The sequence below is a fragment of the Coffea arabica genome, chromosome 3c, assembly GCF_036785885.1.
Source record: "Coffea arabica cultivar ET-39 chromosome 3c, Coffea Arabica ET-39 HiFi, whole genome shotgun sequence".
Lineage (NCBI taxonomy): Eukaryota > Viridiplantae > Streptophyta > Magnoliopsida > Gentianales > Rubiaceae > Coffea > Coffea arabica.
The window spans coordinates 40,971,532-40,988,208 of NC_092314.1; the positions used below are offsets into that span (position 1 = coordinate 40,971,532).

Here is a 16,677-nt window from a genome sequence, read left to right on the forward strand (position 1 = left end):
CCGCCACCGAGCTCAAGTCCGTCCATGGAGGAGATGATGAAGCAATTACTTGCGAATCAACAAAAGACGGATTCAGACCTGCAGAGCATGAGGAATCAACTGGGACAAATGCAGTCACTGCAAACTCAAGTAAATCAAATGGCCATCACGATCAACCGTTTGGAGTCTCAAGTTCAAGGGAAATTGTCATCTCAGCCTAAATTGAACCCGTAGAACGTAAGCGCGATGACCCTAAAGAGCGGGAAGGAAATTCAGGGGCTTGAGCCTGTAATCCCTAAGGACAAGGATGAGAAAAGGATTGAAAATGAGCTTGAGAGGAAGGGCAGCGATGGTACAAATCCAAAGGTACTTCCAAACCCAGTCATTACAGTTAAAACTAACTCGCCATCTTTTCCTAGTAGATTGGAGAAATCGAAGAAGCAGGATAAGGAGAAGGAGATCCTGGAGGTGTTCCGCAAGGTAGAGATCAATATCCCCCTGTTAAACGCAATTAAACAGGTGCCGAAGTACGCAAAGTTTTTGAGAGACTTGTGCGTCAATCGCAGGAGGCTAGGGGGAGATGAAAGAGTCATTGTTGAGGAGAATGTGTCAGCGGTCCTGCAGAGGAAACTCCCACTGAAATGTACGGACTCAGGTATGTTTATTATCCCCTGTAGGATAGGCAACACTGTGATTAGGAAGGCCATGTTGAACTTAGAGACGTCAATTAATGTAATGCCTAAGTCTATCTATACTTCTCTGAACATAGGTCCATTAAAAGAAACTGGAATAATCATTCAATTAGCTGACCGAACTAATGCATATCCTGATGGGTTAGTTGAAGATGTGTTGGTAAAAATTAATGATTTGCTGTTTCCAGCTGATTTTTATGTACTTGATATGGATGATGATCACTCCCCCGATCCCTCACCTTTGTTATTAGGTAGACCCTTTTTTAGTACAGTACAAACAAAAATTGATGTTAATAAGGGTACCTTATCCATGGAGTTTGATGGAAAAATTGTGCATTTCAATATCTTTGATACTATGAAATATCCCTCAAACTCTAACTTTAGCTCTGTTTTTTCTGTGAGTGCTATTGATCCTGCGGTGCAGGAAGTGTTTGAAACTATTGGCAGGGATGAGTTGGAGGTTGCATTAACTAAACACCTCGAGTTGGAGACAACTCTTGAGGTGGAGTGGAGTGAAGATTTGAAATGCACAATAGGGGCACTACACTCGTTGCCAACCACAACAAAAAGGTATGAAATTTCATCTATTTTCATTCCCGAATCTTACCAAAGGGTATTACCATCTGTAGTGCAAGCACCTGCGCTGAAGTTGAAACCCCTGCTGAAGCACTTGAAATATGCGTATCTAGGCGACAACGAAACATTCCCAGTGATTATCTCAGCTGTACTCTCAAAAACCCAGGAAGAGAAGTTGATCCGAGTCCTTAGAGAGCATAAAGAAGTAATAGGTTGGACCATCGTAGACATTAAGGGGATAAACCCGTTCATTTGCATGCATCGAATAAGGTTGGAAGAAAACGCCAAATCTGTACGGCAAGCTCAAAAGAGGGTCAACCCCCTCATGATGGAAGTGGTGAAGAAAGAAATTTTGAAATTACTAGATGTGGGGATCATCTTTACAATATCAGATAGCCCCTGGGTGAGTCCGGTCCAAATAGTCCCAAAGAAAGTAGAAGTGACGGTGGAGGCCAACCAAACGAGTGAGCTCATACCAGTGCGCAAACCCACTGGATGGAGGCAGTATATTGACTACCGTAGGCTAAATGCTGTCACCAAAAAGGACCATTTTCCTCTCCCTTTCATTGACCAAATGGTTGAACGCTTAGCTTGTAAGGCTTACTATTGTTTCTTGGATGGATTTTCAGGGTATTTTCAGATTGCCATTGCACTAGAGGATCAAGAGAAGATGACCTTTACATGCCCATTCGGGACCTTCGCATATAGACGGATACCATTCGGGTTGTGCAATGCACCTGCAACTTTTCAGAGATGTATGGTAAGTATCTTTTCTGAATATGTTGAGAAAATAATTGAGATTTTCATGGACAATTTCAGTGTGTATGATGATAATTTTGATACATGTCTAGATAACTTGAAATTGATCTTGTTAAGATGTATAGAGACTAATCTCGTGCTTAATTGGAAAAATGTCATTTTATGGTTGAACATGGGATAGTTCTGGGTCACATTGTGTCTTCTAAAGGTATCGAGGTTGATAGGGCGAAAATAGATATTATATCTGCTTTACCTTACCCTATGAGTGTGGAGGTACGCTCTTTTCTTGGACATGCAGGTTTTTATCGAAGATTCATCAAGAATTTTTCAAAGATTGGAGCCCCGTTATTCCAGTTTTTACAAAAAGATGTAGCTTCTGAGTTTGATAGCAAATGTGAGAAAGCTTTCGATAAATTGAAAGAGCTATTGACCTCACCCCCGATCATCCAACCCCCTGACTGGAGTTTACCATTCGAGATCATGTGCGATGCCAGTGATTATGCTGTAGGGGCTGTATTGGGGCAAAGAGTGGGAAAAGCAGCTCACGTCATCTACTATGCATCTCGATCCTTGAACGGAACCCAATTGAATTTCTCCACCACTGAGAAGGAGCTTCTCGCTGTTATTTTCGCCTTAATAAAGTTTAGGTCATATTTATTGGGTGCTAAAGTTATTGTATTTTCTGATCATGCAGCTCTAAGGTACCTAATGACCAAAAAGGATGCGAAACCGAGGCTCATCAGGTGGATATTGCTACTATAGGAATTTGATCTGGAGATAAGGGATAAAAGAGACTCAGAGAATCTAGTAGCCAAACAATTGAGTCGCATACCAATTGTGGAGGAGAGCGAGCCATTGAAGGATGCATTCCCTGAAGAGCATTTATTTTCTCTAAACTCTCAATTGTCTTGGTATGCCGATTTAGTCAATTATCTAGTAACAGGTAATTTTCCTGCAAGTTGCCCAAAATCGAAGAGGGATAAATTGAAGAGCGATACCAAGTACTTCATTTGGGATGACCCGTACTTGTGGAAGAGGTGCGCTGATCAAATGATGAGGCGATATGTAAGTGAGGCTGAATTTCAATCAATTTTAACTTTTTATCACACTTTTTCCTGTGGAGGTCATTTTGGACCCAAGAGAACTGCTCATAAGGTATTAGAAAGTGGGTTCTATTGGCCTTCTTTGTTTAAATATGCGTATGTGTTTTGTAAGTCGTGTGATCGCTATCAATGGGTAGGCAATATAGCCCATAGAGATCATATGCCCCAAGTCCCGTTGATTTTTATCGAAATTTTTTATGTCTGGGGTATAGATTTCATAGGGCATTTTCCTACTTCATTTGATTTTATATATATTTTATTGGTAGTCGATTATGTATCTCAATGGGTAGAGGCTAAGGCCATTCGAACTAATGATTCGAAGGTAGTTACAGATTTTATCAGGTCTAATATTTTTGTGCGTTTTGGGATGCCAAGGGCAATTGTTAGTGACAGAAGGACGCATTTCTGCAATAAGACCATAACCGCGCTGTTTAGCAAGTACGGTGTACTCCACAGGGTCTCAACGTCGTACCACCCTCAGACTAATGGTCAAGCGGAGGTGTCGAATAGGAAAATTAAGTCCATCTTGGAGAAAATGGTGCGCCCCGATAGGAAGGACTGGAGTCAACGGTTGGAAGATGCACTTTGGGCCTATCGGACGGCATACAAGACCCCCATAGGGATGTCACCGCACCGATTGGTATTTGGGAAGCCATGTCACCTTCCAGTGGAGCTCGAGTACAAAGATTTTTGGGCGATTAAACAGTGTAACATGAATCTAGAAGAGGTCGGTGCTCAACGGAAGTTGGGTTTACAAGAATTGGAGGAGATTCGGAACGAAGCGTATGAGAATGCACTAATTTACAAGGAGAGGAGCCAAGCATTTCATGACCAACAAATCTCTAGAAAAACCTTTGAAGTTGGTCAGAAAGTTCTTCTATACCAATCAAGGCTTAAACTCTTCCCAAATAAGTTACGTTCCCATTGGATTGGACCTTTTATTATTACTCACGTCTTTCCATATGATGCAGTTGAAATCCAGAGTGCTAAGACAGACAATAAATTTGTGGTGAATGAACACCGTTTCAAACATTATTACGAAGGTTTTTCAAGTGGAGAAGTGGAGACAATACGTCTAAATACACCACTGTGTCCTAATTTGTAACACTTTGCCATGTCTAGCCAAAGACAGTAAAGAAAGGCGCTAATTAGGAGGCAACCCAATCTCTTTTAATTATTTGTTTGGTTTTGTGTGATAGTTTAAATATGTTTTCGTTGAATTTGACTGATTTCGCGGTTCAATTTTCATTTTTGACGATTCATAGGTGTCTCTTTCTGACATAACGCGCCCGCATCATGTCGTCTGGAGAGCTCACGGTCAGAAGGGTTCTTGCCTTTTTTACGTGCCCGCGTCATATCGTATGAGGAGCTCATGGTTAGAAGGGTTCTTGCCTTCTGGACGTGCCCGCGTCACATTCGCGAGAAAGGTAAGTATTCAAAACTCGACGACGGCTTTCAATTTCCTGTTAGTCTCTAATTTTGAATTTCAAAGATGAGTTTTGTAATAATAATATTTAAAACAAAAAAATGAAAAAAAAAATTTATTTATATTAAATCAAAAAAATTTAATTAAAATTAATTAAAAAAGGGATAATATATTAGAAGAAGAAAAAAAACTCTTTCTGTTTTGCTATAATTTTTGATTTCCTCTATTCGAATTCAAAAAAAACAAAAAAAGAAAAAAGAAAAAACAAAGAGAACAAAAACTATTTTATTTTTTTTATTTCTCTTTTCTTTTTTCTTTCTTTTCTTTCTCTCTTTTTCTTCTTTTTCTTTCCTTTGTTTCTTCTTCTTTCTTTCTCTTTTCTTTCTTTCTTCTCCGCTGTTTCTTCCTATCTGTCAACCGAACCTCCTAGCCCCCCCCGCCGCCACCTTTTCCGTCCGCGGCATCGTGCGCCGCCATCAATTCTGCCGGCGATCTCACCAACACCACCATCGGGCCTGCGTCGCCCGCTTCCCAAGCAGCTGCTGCCAGCTCAAGCGCCGCTCGACCTCGCACTTGGCAAGCCAACCAGCAGCGCACCGCTGTCTCTCTCCCTATCCGCGCGCTCTCACTCGCCGTCCGCCACTCTCTCCACAGCAGCCGAACACCGCGGGCCAACATCGTGACTGCCCGCCACCGGCCTCTATTCGCGCGGCTTCCTAGCGGCAACCACACCCGTCACCAAGCGCGCCTCTCTTTCTCCCTCTAAACCTCTCTCTCTCCGTCGCAGCTCCAGCCCTCCGCTGTCGCCCTTTGCGCATGTCGCAAGCTTCGACCCAGCTCCACCATCGCCGCACGCCTGAGCTCCGCCTAGCTCACTCCCTCTTCTCTCTCCTCACGCCCCGCACGCAGGACATCAGTCTCCAGCACTTCCACTTTCTTCATTTGGACTACAGTGGAGGTATTTGAAGGTCAATTTCCAATTTCTGATTTTGTTTGGTACTGCTTGGTTTTGGCAGTCATGAGGTTTCATTTACTATGATTTGCACCAGTGGTACTGGTTGGAATATTCTCTCTTGAATTTGCTAAGTCTTTTGGGTTGGTTGAAATTGTGCGATTGACTGTCATATTGGAACCATTTGTTGGGTTTTCTGTGACGATTGAAGACAGTGTTAATATTGGTAGCATTCAACTGCTCTGTCGGGTGGAAGTGAGTTATGTGGCATCATTAGGGTTATCATTGGTTATTACTCGGGCCCTACATCACACACTTGGCGGTGCAGTTGGAAGTTCTTAATCTTGAGGACCACGACTTATATTTGGCTTTCGAGATGGAGTATCTGGATGAGAACTGCTTGGAAAAGATGGGGGTCGTCTGTCGCTTGCCCAATGGTTACTACCAGTTTGCCCCTTCGCGACCGGTTCAAGCTCCGGGTACGCACCCTTCTACACGATCGGGGCCCTCGTCGTTTCCTGGGTCGACCGAGGACACTGCTGGCCCCTCCTCCTCCTTTCCACCACCCTCGTCGATGGCCTCAGATGCTGATTGGCACCAACTCCGGATGCAGATCTAGAATCTGACGGCTCGGGTGGGCCATATCGACGTCACCGTGGCGACATGGCGCAGAATTTGGCCGCGCTTATGCTTCATGCAGGTCTCACACCTCCATTCCCGCCTCGCTCGCCGTTCTAACCCCGCTCACACCAGGGGAGTCCCGTTGCCCCTCTTCTTAATATTCCTGCTTATTTTTCACATTGAGGGTAATATGTCATTTAGGTATGGGGGGATCAGTTGATCAGTTATGGTTCTAGTTTTTTTTTTCTAGTTTTTAGTTTTTAGATGTTTTTCCTTTATTTTTAGTTTGTTATTTGTTTATTTTCGTTCAGTCATTTTTTTTCTTTCTAGTGATGAGCTCTCATGTGAATGCCAAAGTTTGATGTTGGATTGTTGACTCTAAATCTACTCTTGTCAAGTTTTAATAATAAAAGTGTATCGAGTTAATGTGGTTGAGACCAAAACATTTCTTTGGTGAATATCGATGACTGCTTGACTCTTTTGATTTCTTTGTTAACTTTTCTAAGCATAGGAAATGACTGTTGGCATTTTCATGTGAATTGGTCCAATATTGACTCTAATTCTTCATGTTTGGCAATAACGAGGCTAGCTGCTCCTATTTTTAGCGGTGTTATTTTGTGTTACTGTGCTATGTGGCTATAAATAAGCTTGACTGTACTTCGCTATTAGTTACTACTGAGTAATCGGGGGTCTTCACCTAAAGTGTCGATTCTCGCGTCAAAAAGTAGTAATTTCTATGAATACGTGGTCGTATAGCGATAGGAGCTGAGTAACCGGGCTCCTTCATCTGAAAAATGTCGGAGTTCGCGTCAAAAGGCTCCAATGGTTAGAGACTAAGTCTTTTGTACTATCTTAAAAAAAAAAAAAAGAGAAAGACAAAAAGGAAAAAAAAGAAAAATTAGAAAACATGAAAAATAAAAAAGTGCAGGTTGTGTTAATATGTGTTAGAGGTCAGCTTGCCGATTTATGGACTTAATATAGAGATTTTGGTTAATATTTGGACAATTTGCTGATAAATGTTATGCGCCATTCCTTTTTCTTAGATTAGTTAATTTGAAATTGAAGGAGTTTGTGATTTAGAAGCTAATCGGGGTGATGTTTTTTTTGGATTTTGATCACTGATGCTTGATATATATTTTCCGTGGTATCTTGGCAATATGGTAGATAGAGCAATAGCCATTGTCAAATATTGGTGTTTGTTTAATGTTCTTATGCTTAAGGATAAGCATGGTTTAGGTGTGGGGGGAATTAATAGATTGCAATTTTATTATTTATTTTATTATTAATTTCCTCTATTACCTGATCTGATGTAGATTAATTATTAGATTCAACTCATTTTTCGTAATTTGCATTTATTTCAGGGAATAGAACGAAAATACCACAACCAAGGCCAATTTGATAGTCATCACGAAAGAATTCAAATGAAAGGCATATAGGGGCATTTTGGAAACAAAAGAGACGCAAGCCCTTTTTGGGCAATTTGGCCGAAGTTTTCCTTTTCCTGGTGTGGGCCGCTGCACATAGGTATCATAAAGTAGCAATTAGAATGGGAATTGAGAGGGCAGAGGACTAGCATTAGCTTTTTGGCTTTTCTCTAGTAGTTTTTCCTTCTTCGTAATTAGGACCTTTAGCTTAGCTTTCCGTTTGACTTTTCCTTCGTGGCTTTGAGTAGTAAAGCTCCCTGTTATGTCAGGAGCAATAGAAAGAATCCATCAGACTCTGTGACTTTCGTTTCCCTTTCATTTGTTCAGACGAATTGAGCTTTCCTAAACGCAGACAATGGCAGCGATTCTTGCTTCAGTTTTGTATGGGTTTTTCTCATCAACAATGAATTAAACCCCTTTGTCTAGTCAAGAGACAACGGAAGCTCTGGTTCGCTTAAAAATTGTGAGATCAATTTAATTTTATCTTTTCCTTTTATTTATTGGTATTCGCATATTCCTTGATTACAGTACTTATGATTATTTAATTAATTGATTGTCTTGGATCCGGATAATTAGTTAACTTGATAATCTATTGTCAATTAGGGCATTAAATCCATAATTGTTTAATTGCCTTGAATTAGTGACAACTGGCACGAGTAGATTTATGTCAGGGGAATACGTGGGCTAATCTGAAATAACTCTGGTAGTGCGTTATTTTGTTAGAAAAGGGCCCCTCTAATACGTAAGGCAATTAGGGAATTAAATCTAACGGGCGTACCTAGGATTATTTCTTAATTAGAGCAGTGATTAACGGGCGTACTTTAATCACCGACACAGTAAGGAGAGGTTGACTGTTATCGCTTGTTTGGCAATTATAACCTATTTATTAGTAAATAATTGGAATTGGCTTTGTATCGATGATCAATTAGGTGAACCATTGCTGAAGTTATTTCTTGGCTAGAGCCTTAGTTATCATTCATTTGACTTTAGTAAATTGTTATTTAATTTTTAGTAGTTTCTTGAATTTTATTTGAATTTATCTAATTGTCACCCCTTGATACAAAAACACCCCCTAGTCACTGTGAATTTGAAAAGAAACAATTACTCCCAATCCCTGTGGATTCGACCCTACTTATCACTACTACAAAAATTAACTTTAGTTGAGCAGGTTTTTATTATTGCACAGACTTGACACCTATCAACCCGTTTGAAAAAAAAAATATATATATATATATATATGTACATAATTATATATATAATGATATTATCAATTATAATACTAATTATACATGTCTATCAATAAAAAATATTAATTATTTATACTAAATTTATTAATACATTTATGTTAAATTCCTAACTACACTTAATACAATAACACTTTTTTCTAAAAACAAACACAATAATAAATTAGTGATTGTATTTGTATCAAAAGTAAAAACTTGATTATTTTAGTTATAATTGTTTTATCATATTAGATTGAATTCAAATAACCTTTGTTTAATTATTTGTATGAGTTTCAATTGTGAAGTTACAATGAATAATAATTTGGTGATGTGTTGATATTTTAGTATTTGATTATTTGCTCAAATTTAATTATAATGAAATTATATAATAAAATTTTTTTAACTCCGCGGGGGAAGCGGGGTGGGGCGGGGGGAATTAAAATGCAACGGGGCGGGGGTTGGGGGAGGTGTCCCCCGCCCCATTGCCACCCCTATTCTAGGATCTCAAGCCCTATCCAAAGTAAGAAGAAAAAACCCAGAAAAAAAAAAAGAAAAACAATAAAAAAAAGGAAAAGAAAAAGGAAGAAAGAAGGAAGAGTGAAGTGTAAAAAATTCAAAGTGTAAAAAGCATTCAAGTGCAAAAGAAGGAAGGTTTGATAGATTTGACATCTTTTAGTATTTTAGCTATATCTTGAACTACAAGTATTGGATTGAAGTGATTCTTAAATCATTTTGAAACTAAGACATAAGGCTACATTTCTTATGAGATATTGAAGTACCGTTCATGAGTTTTCCTAGTCATAAATTTGAAATATAGTTGGGCAAATTTGCTGTCAAAAGTTGAAACAGAAGATTTACTAGTCAAGACTATTTTGGTCATTTATTAGCCTATAGAATCCAAATTAGATGATTCTTGAGCATTGGAAAGTTAACTCAAAAGGTTACAACTTTCTTGGTTTGAAAAAAAAAAAAAAAAAGAGTGGGGGAATAAGCTTCCATTATTGTCGCCGGAATCAGCCTCCCACCTCTACCGACAAGTTCTTCACCTTAATTTCAATGTGGATTTGTCTTTGCATGTTTATTTCTGAATTCCTTCTCTTTTGATTTGTGGAGTCCAAGTAAGGCCAACCACTAAATAAATGTAATAAAACTCATTATCAATGGATTATAACAATAAGAAATATCACACACACACACATATATTGTTTCTTACTATTAATATCCACGTTAAATATTAATTAAATATCCATTTTAAATATAAGGAATATTTACTTTTCGTAAATTAAGTTGATCTTTGTTGTTTTTTTGGCATTTCAAAAGGTTATCAAGGTCGATAAATATTATCAACTGAGTTTGAAATGAAGTTGATATTTTATACACATTATATGAACCATTAAATGATTATCAAGGTACATAAATATTAAAATAAATACTTCAAAACTACAATAATGGAACGTTAGTTTTACATTGCTAGGAAGGACAACAAAAAATAAAGGATAGTTTTCTTAAGAATTCCTAGAATTACTTGAGAATGATACTTATCTTCACTAGTTTTTTATAAGTACAATAGATAACTATAATAATTTGAGGCCTGCATGTATAAAACATGCAGTAATTTTCATAATAATAACTATAATAAAATTAAATTATAAAACTAGAATTCTCCTTTTCTTCCACTACTTTATATTTTATTTATTATTGGTATATTATCTTTAATTGTAACTTATTTAACAAAGATATCCTAATTAGGCTACGATCATGTTGTGTGAATATAAAGTGTTTTAATTAATAGTGAGAAACAATAATGTACATACATTATAACAAATTTGAAATTAACTATACAAAAGAAAAGAAACATATGGTTTATTATTAGTATGAATAAATGAAATAAAAATAAAAAAGAAGAAAAAAGTTTGATTAGAATTTTTATTTCCCACTTAATGCTATTTCATTCTAATTTGCATCTCAATTCATTCTAAAATTCTTAATATCACTATTTAAAAATTAAAAAAATAATTATTCAAAATCAAAACATTAGGGAACACAAGAGTAAAGTCAAAGTTAATAACTAACGACAATTTGATATTGACTGTTAATCATTGTTTCATTTTTACTAATTGTCCTAAATTTACCTAAATTCACGAACTTTGGCAACTAGATTTGTTTTGACCGAAACATTAGGACCAGTTTAAAGTAGGTGCGCAACCACATTCACAAGTCGACTTCCATGTCTAAGATATTTTTTTTTTTCTACATTGAAATAAATCTATGCTACCATAATGATTTGTTACCAGATCACTCAAAAAAAAAAAGGAAAGAAAAAATCCCTTATCAAAAAGCAAAAAAAAACACACACACACTCACAGGGGGACGCACAATAGATCAGCTTTCGGTATCATAAAAGTCAAACTAATTATATCTAACTATTGATTGGCAACGTGAATTTCACAAATCCAGTCTCAATCTGAATTGGAAAAAAGAAATCTGCACTCAATTTTATATTGTCAATGATCTTCATACACGACACTCAAACCGTATCATAGAATTAAGACACTTAAAATCTGCAGCATCTCGGCTTTTATTTGTCGTAGGAGGAAGAATAATTGGGACAAAAAATGGCAAACAAGTCCGATTCCCTTTTATATTATTGGGCTAGGTTCCGTGGGGTCAATACTGAGTCATATGACCTTCATCAGACTCAAGACTTCACTGCATTTTTTGGAGCCCTTTATTATTGTAAACCTTAGCCAGGAGGATTACTTATTCTTTACCAGGTCAATAATTCGTACTAATGTATTTTTGAAAAATGAATTACCATACAATGTCATATTTCAACCAAAAAAAAATTTTTTTTTTTTGCTACTCAAACGTCACGATTTTCAAGAAATTCTGGAAGTATATTACATTTCTGCAATGACCATTTTAAATCAAGTGGTACATGATCCGGTAATTAAGTTGAAAATTGTCCTTGACAGGATACATTACGGGTAATGTTCGAGCTTTGCAAAATTTTAGAAGGATTTCATTCTTTCTTCTTTAGAATCTGCCCTCAATGTAAATTCCTCAACTCAATATTCGAGGTTGCTTGTCAAATCACCAAAAATTAAACTGTTGGTTTAATTCGTGTAGATTTTCTTCATCTCGTCCAGTGTGTTTTGGCTATGCATGCGTGCACCACTTCAGTTTACCTTAATAGAGATTGAGTTCAATTATTTCTAATCGAATCTAATCAAATTCAATCAAGTCTATTTGAGTCTAATCGAACTTAATCGAACCTATTCGACTCTAATTGATCTCACCTAATAAAAATTAATATTTTATGTACAATTTTAAATAAATGATGTAATTGACATTTCACAATAATAAATATAAGGAATTAAAAAATATATTATAAAAACGTCAATTGGGTATTTTAAGCCTTTAGGTAAAAGAATTTGGAACTTGAGTTTGACTCGCGAGGTCAAATGAGTAGCTCGAACTCAAGGTCTAACTCGATCAATGCGAGCTCGATTTGAACATTTGACCAAGTAGCTCGCAAGTTGGAGTCGAGCTACTTGGTTTAGCATCACCCCTAAACATGCTTATTGAACGTGCCAAAATATGATAAGAAGTTATTTTCTCCATCCTGGTAATTATATCCAGCAAAATTAATTTTATTAGACAAAATACGTGACATCCGAAAGGAATTCCAAACTGCAAGGAGTTTTAACTCAAAAATCCATTACCATGAAAAGTCCAAACAGCAATGGATTTCCAACTGAAAATCCATAATTACCACAATTTATTCAATAGCAGGAGATAACATACTACACTAGAACCACGCTTCCATTTATTCATGTTACAGCAAGAACAATTTGATAATTGTTCCCTTAAATGCTTGGAGCTTTAGCATGATTCAGCAGCTACGAGAACACTTGTACTCAGGCCACAAACAGACACAGCTAGCACAACAGCCCGTTAACATTTACCATATAATTTTTTCAATAGCAGGAGACAACATACTACAGTAGAACCACACTTCCATTTATTTATGTTACAGCTGCGAGAACAATTTGCTAATTGTTCCCTTAAATGCTTAGAGCTTTAGCATAATTCAGCAGCTATTGTAACACCTGTACTCAGGAAACATACAGACACAGCCAGAACAACAGTTCGTTAACAAGCAGGATTCCCCGGTATGTTTACAGCTCTGTCCCAGACCATCATCAACTTCAACTCCAAGAATTTCTATAAGCTGTGCTCCAATGGGCAGCAGTTTTCTTGATGCAGTAGTTTTGACAGCATTGGTGGTTCCTATAGCTTCCCCAGCTTCAGCTTTCCCCAACACCACACCTACAAAAGCAAGAAAGCAAAAAAATCTTAGTAGTTAATTAGCTAGTAATGGATGGTAATTCAGTTCTACTAGTAGTATTAATACTCTATAAAGGCTATCTAGTAATAACTCATTTATACTGATGGTTAAGAAAATAAGTGTGAGAGACTAACTAGATGCAAGGAGCACAAGAACAAGGAAGAAAGACTGGTTAAAAGCCATTTGCTGTGAGATTTTGAGTGCATAAACTTTTGCATGTAGAAGTGTATATATATAGTGCTCAATGAAAGGGTAGATGGCAATAATTTCACTGGCATGATCACAAGAAACACGTTCCGGATAAGATTTCTGGATAAATTTGTTCCTGAATAGTTTTGTCATCTCTAATGAATTTAATTATATGGTCACATAACCTGACAAAACTAAGCAGCCAATTAGTACTATTTATCTAGTGTTTTAGTTACAAATAGTGTTGGGCCAGACGCAGTGCATCAGGTTGCCCTGATTGTTAAATAGTTTCCTTTAAAATTTGAAGTGTGATAAAGTTCTTTGAGCTTGGAATTTTTCAAACTGTTAGATAAAGTTGCAGAATAAGTAAGGTGTGATAAAGGGGGGAGGGATGGGTTGGGTGGTACGGGGGGAGGGAATGTAAGTGAGAGGTTTTGGGTTCGAATTTTCTCGCTTACACGAAAAAAATAAGGTGTGATAAAGCAGTTTTGAGATTTTATAAATATTCACAGTATATTAAACTATTTGAAAAATAAACTGTTTTACACGAGTTTCAGGAGAATAGCGTTTTGTGACTTTGCCACAATTAGATCTATTAGACAGTACATATCAAATAGTTGTATTGAAATTAGTAGTAGACAAAGGTGAAGTAAAAGTACTAACCTCAGGAATATATTATCAGGAGAAGAACAATTACTAATGAGAGAGGTTTATATCATCAACTTCTATATCACCTTCTTCAGAAGATATATCAGTAGCAACTTCCTAAAGACCATCAAAAGCATCTAGGAGTCTTTCCACCTTTAGTTATGAGTAGATCAATTTCGTCGCAAAATCGACATTGTCATGAGTAGCCGGCATATCGACATTGTCATGCAAATCGACATCAGCCATATCGATACTTGGCCATTGTGATCATATCAATTTCGACCAATTCTGCTCATCAAGTAAGTGGCTATCAATCTTGAAAGAAGAAAGTTTGGCAACTCTGCATGTCAATTCACATGGGTAGACAATACTTGAAAGAAGGAAACTTGGCAATGATAAACAACAAACTATTAAATTGTACAAAAGCAAAATTTTACCAATTCTAATAGGTTACTTAGAGTTGAAACTTGAGCAATTGCAACCACGACATTGTGCAAATTACATCAAATTCTAAAATCATTCAACTTTACCCTTATATATAGTATCCACCTAATTTACACAAAATTCCTTCCTTAACCTTGAAATATTCCCTTAAAACACATAGAATAATGCACCACAACTTGATATATATTCATCAAAAAGAATGCTCAATGGATAAGATAGTGATATGTGTGGCTTTCTCCCACATTGGTTTTTGTACAAGGAAGTCTTTTCCTTAAGTGCACAAAAATAAGAGAGTTTTAGTGGACTCATTGGGTCATTAAGCATTTTTGTAGTAAAAATATTTTAGACTCTCTTGTACTTTAGTATTAGGTGTTTTGGGGACTTCTGTAATCTCTTTTTCACGTGAAATTCTACGTCTTCTCCATCCCTGGACATAGGTCAATTTGACCGTAATAGGGCTCAAAGGCTCGTCGCACCTTATCGAGTTTTTTAATTTTAATTCTTTAATATATTATTATTAAGAAATTACCCTTATGCCTATAAGAGTAGTTGAATTTACGAATTGTTTCAAATCATATGAAATTTTTTGAAGGGTGATAATGTTTTTTTGCTCAAAAATTGTCAAGCAAAATGAAATCCCAAACCTTCCTAGCTCGAGCTCAATAAGGCACGCGTTAACTCGATTCGCTCGAGCCCCATGCGAGTCGAGTTCGAGTTCTGTGAGAAATACATCAGGCTCCAGTAATACTACTCACTCAAACTTGAGAATCCTTCCTGTATATTGAGTTGAGCTCAAGTATAATGATATTTGGACTCGACTCGACTCAATTCGATAGCATCCACAAAGGATGATTTAATGCTTCTTCCATTTGAAATTATAAGAAATGTAACTCATTTGACCAAATGAAATATAACTCCTATTCACAACATCTACTTTTAAGTGTATTACAACTCTATTTAAAATATATATATATATATATATATATATATATATATATATATATATATATTATAGCTCCTAACATTAAGATTTGTAACCTCCATAACTCTCAAATTAAATTGCATTACAAGTCCTTGTAAATTTTGATCAAATAAATTTGAATTTTATTAAAATACACTAACAGGGGGTTCAAAACAGAATATTCACGTTTATACGAGCACACATTGAACTATTTTATTAGATGTATAGATATGATCTAAAGTTGTATATTTACCAAAAACGTTAGTTGAACATTTTGCAAGCAAAAACTTTTGTTCATAACTCAGAATACAATCAACGGCTTTCATCTTAATGTCTTTGTTTAATTTATGATAAGAAAATATCATTTCATGTTAAAAATTGTTGTGCCCACAAAAAGCTCATTCTATATAAACCTATGTATATGTGCACGCGTATGAGCACGCCTAAATGTTAGGGCAATGACCTCTTTTTTTCTTGGGGAGGGGGGGGGAGGTGGGTTGTTAATAATGAAATTGCTTAAAAATTTTAGAAAACAATACAAAAAAGAAAAAGACAATTTTGTCTTAAAGTTTTTCTTTTTACCCTCCCCTTCCCCTTCCCCGCATCCCTCTCACACTCAACTGCTAGATGCACGATTCAAATGCTGAACTTAACAGCGGAGAAAATTATAAGAGCCCTCTCCTAGAAAATGAAACAATCTGTAGCTAACAATGAAAAAATCTAGAGAAGAAGGGTTGTATCCACAATAAGAGATTTATATAATAAATACAACGAATGCAGCATCATTTCGATTGTCATTACAAGCAGATTGGTACTGCATATTACCATCATTTGTATTAACTTTTTTTTTTTTTTTTTTGCTGAACACACAAAACAAACTCACACAATAATCTCCACCACTAATGGCAGCATTCGAAAAGCCCACAGATACCCAAAATGTTCTGCTTAGTGCTTATTATTTTCAAAGAAATAACAGCAAAAAGATTGACAATAAGCTTCGCAGCAGGAAGAGTTTGCTGGCCAAGAAATCCAGCAGTTGCATTGGATCTGCGTTCAACAGGTGCCAACACAACGAAACAGAAACCTCAAACACTCACAACCAGGGCAACACTTGTCCCGAAAACAGCCTCCATTGGTATAAGCACATGCATTTTCTCCGTGGCCATCCTTAATCCCAAACACTTTAATGAGTTTTTCGTCCTGAAGCAATTTAAGAGTAAAATTGTCCGTGCAACCTGTTCAAAATGGACACTAGCTTCTTTTCCACTCTTTTGTACTGCATTTTTCAAGTCCTTTCTATGAGTGCAATTGATTTTATGATCAGTACGC

The 16,677-nt window shown here is 36.7% G+C and overlaps 1 protein-coding gene and 1 long non-coding RNA gene across 2 annotated transcripts; one reads left to right on the forward strand and one right to left on the reverse strand.

The window, feature by feature from the left end:
* The first annotated feature begins 225 nt into the window (after positions 1-225).
* Positions 226-4,214, forward strand: LOC140037991 (uncharacterized). The gene is made up of 5 exons (XM_072083176.1): positions 226-634; positions 749-2,007; positions 2,361-2,627; positions 2,769-2,949; positions 3,376-4,214. The coding sequence occupies exons 1-5, from the start codon at positions 226-228 to the stop codon at positions 4,212-4,214; spliced, it is 2,955 nt and encodes a 984-aa protein (XP_071939277.1).
* Positions 4,215-12,489: 8,275 nt separating this feature from the next.
* Positions 12,490-13,377, reverse strand: LOC140037740 (uncharacterized). The gene is made up of 2 exons (XR_011841741.1): positions 13,241-13,377; positions 12,490-13,087 (listed from the first exon to the last, which is right to left on the reverse strand). It is a non-coding gene; the product is annotated as an uncharacterized lncRNA (long non-coding RNA).
* Between the last annotated feature and the right edge of the window lie 3,300 nt (positions 13,378-16,677).

What these genes read in the sequence shown, in the direction of transcription:
- LOC140037991 (XM_072083176.1), top strand. Translation starts at nt 226, where the DNA reads ATGACCCTAAAGAGCGGGAAGGAAATTCAGGGGCTTGAGCCTGTAATC. An exon ending in ACTGAAATGTACGGACTCAG is followed by an intron (nt 635 to 748) that starts GTATGTTTATTA and finishes CTCTGAACATAG; the next exon opens with GTCCATTAAAAGAAACTGGA. An exon ending in CTGAGAAGGAGCTTCTCGCT is followed by an intron (nt 2,628 to 2,768) that starts GTTATTTTCGCC and finishes TTGCTACTATAG; the next exon opens with GAATTTGATCTGGAGATAAG.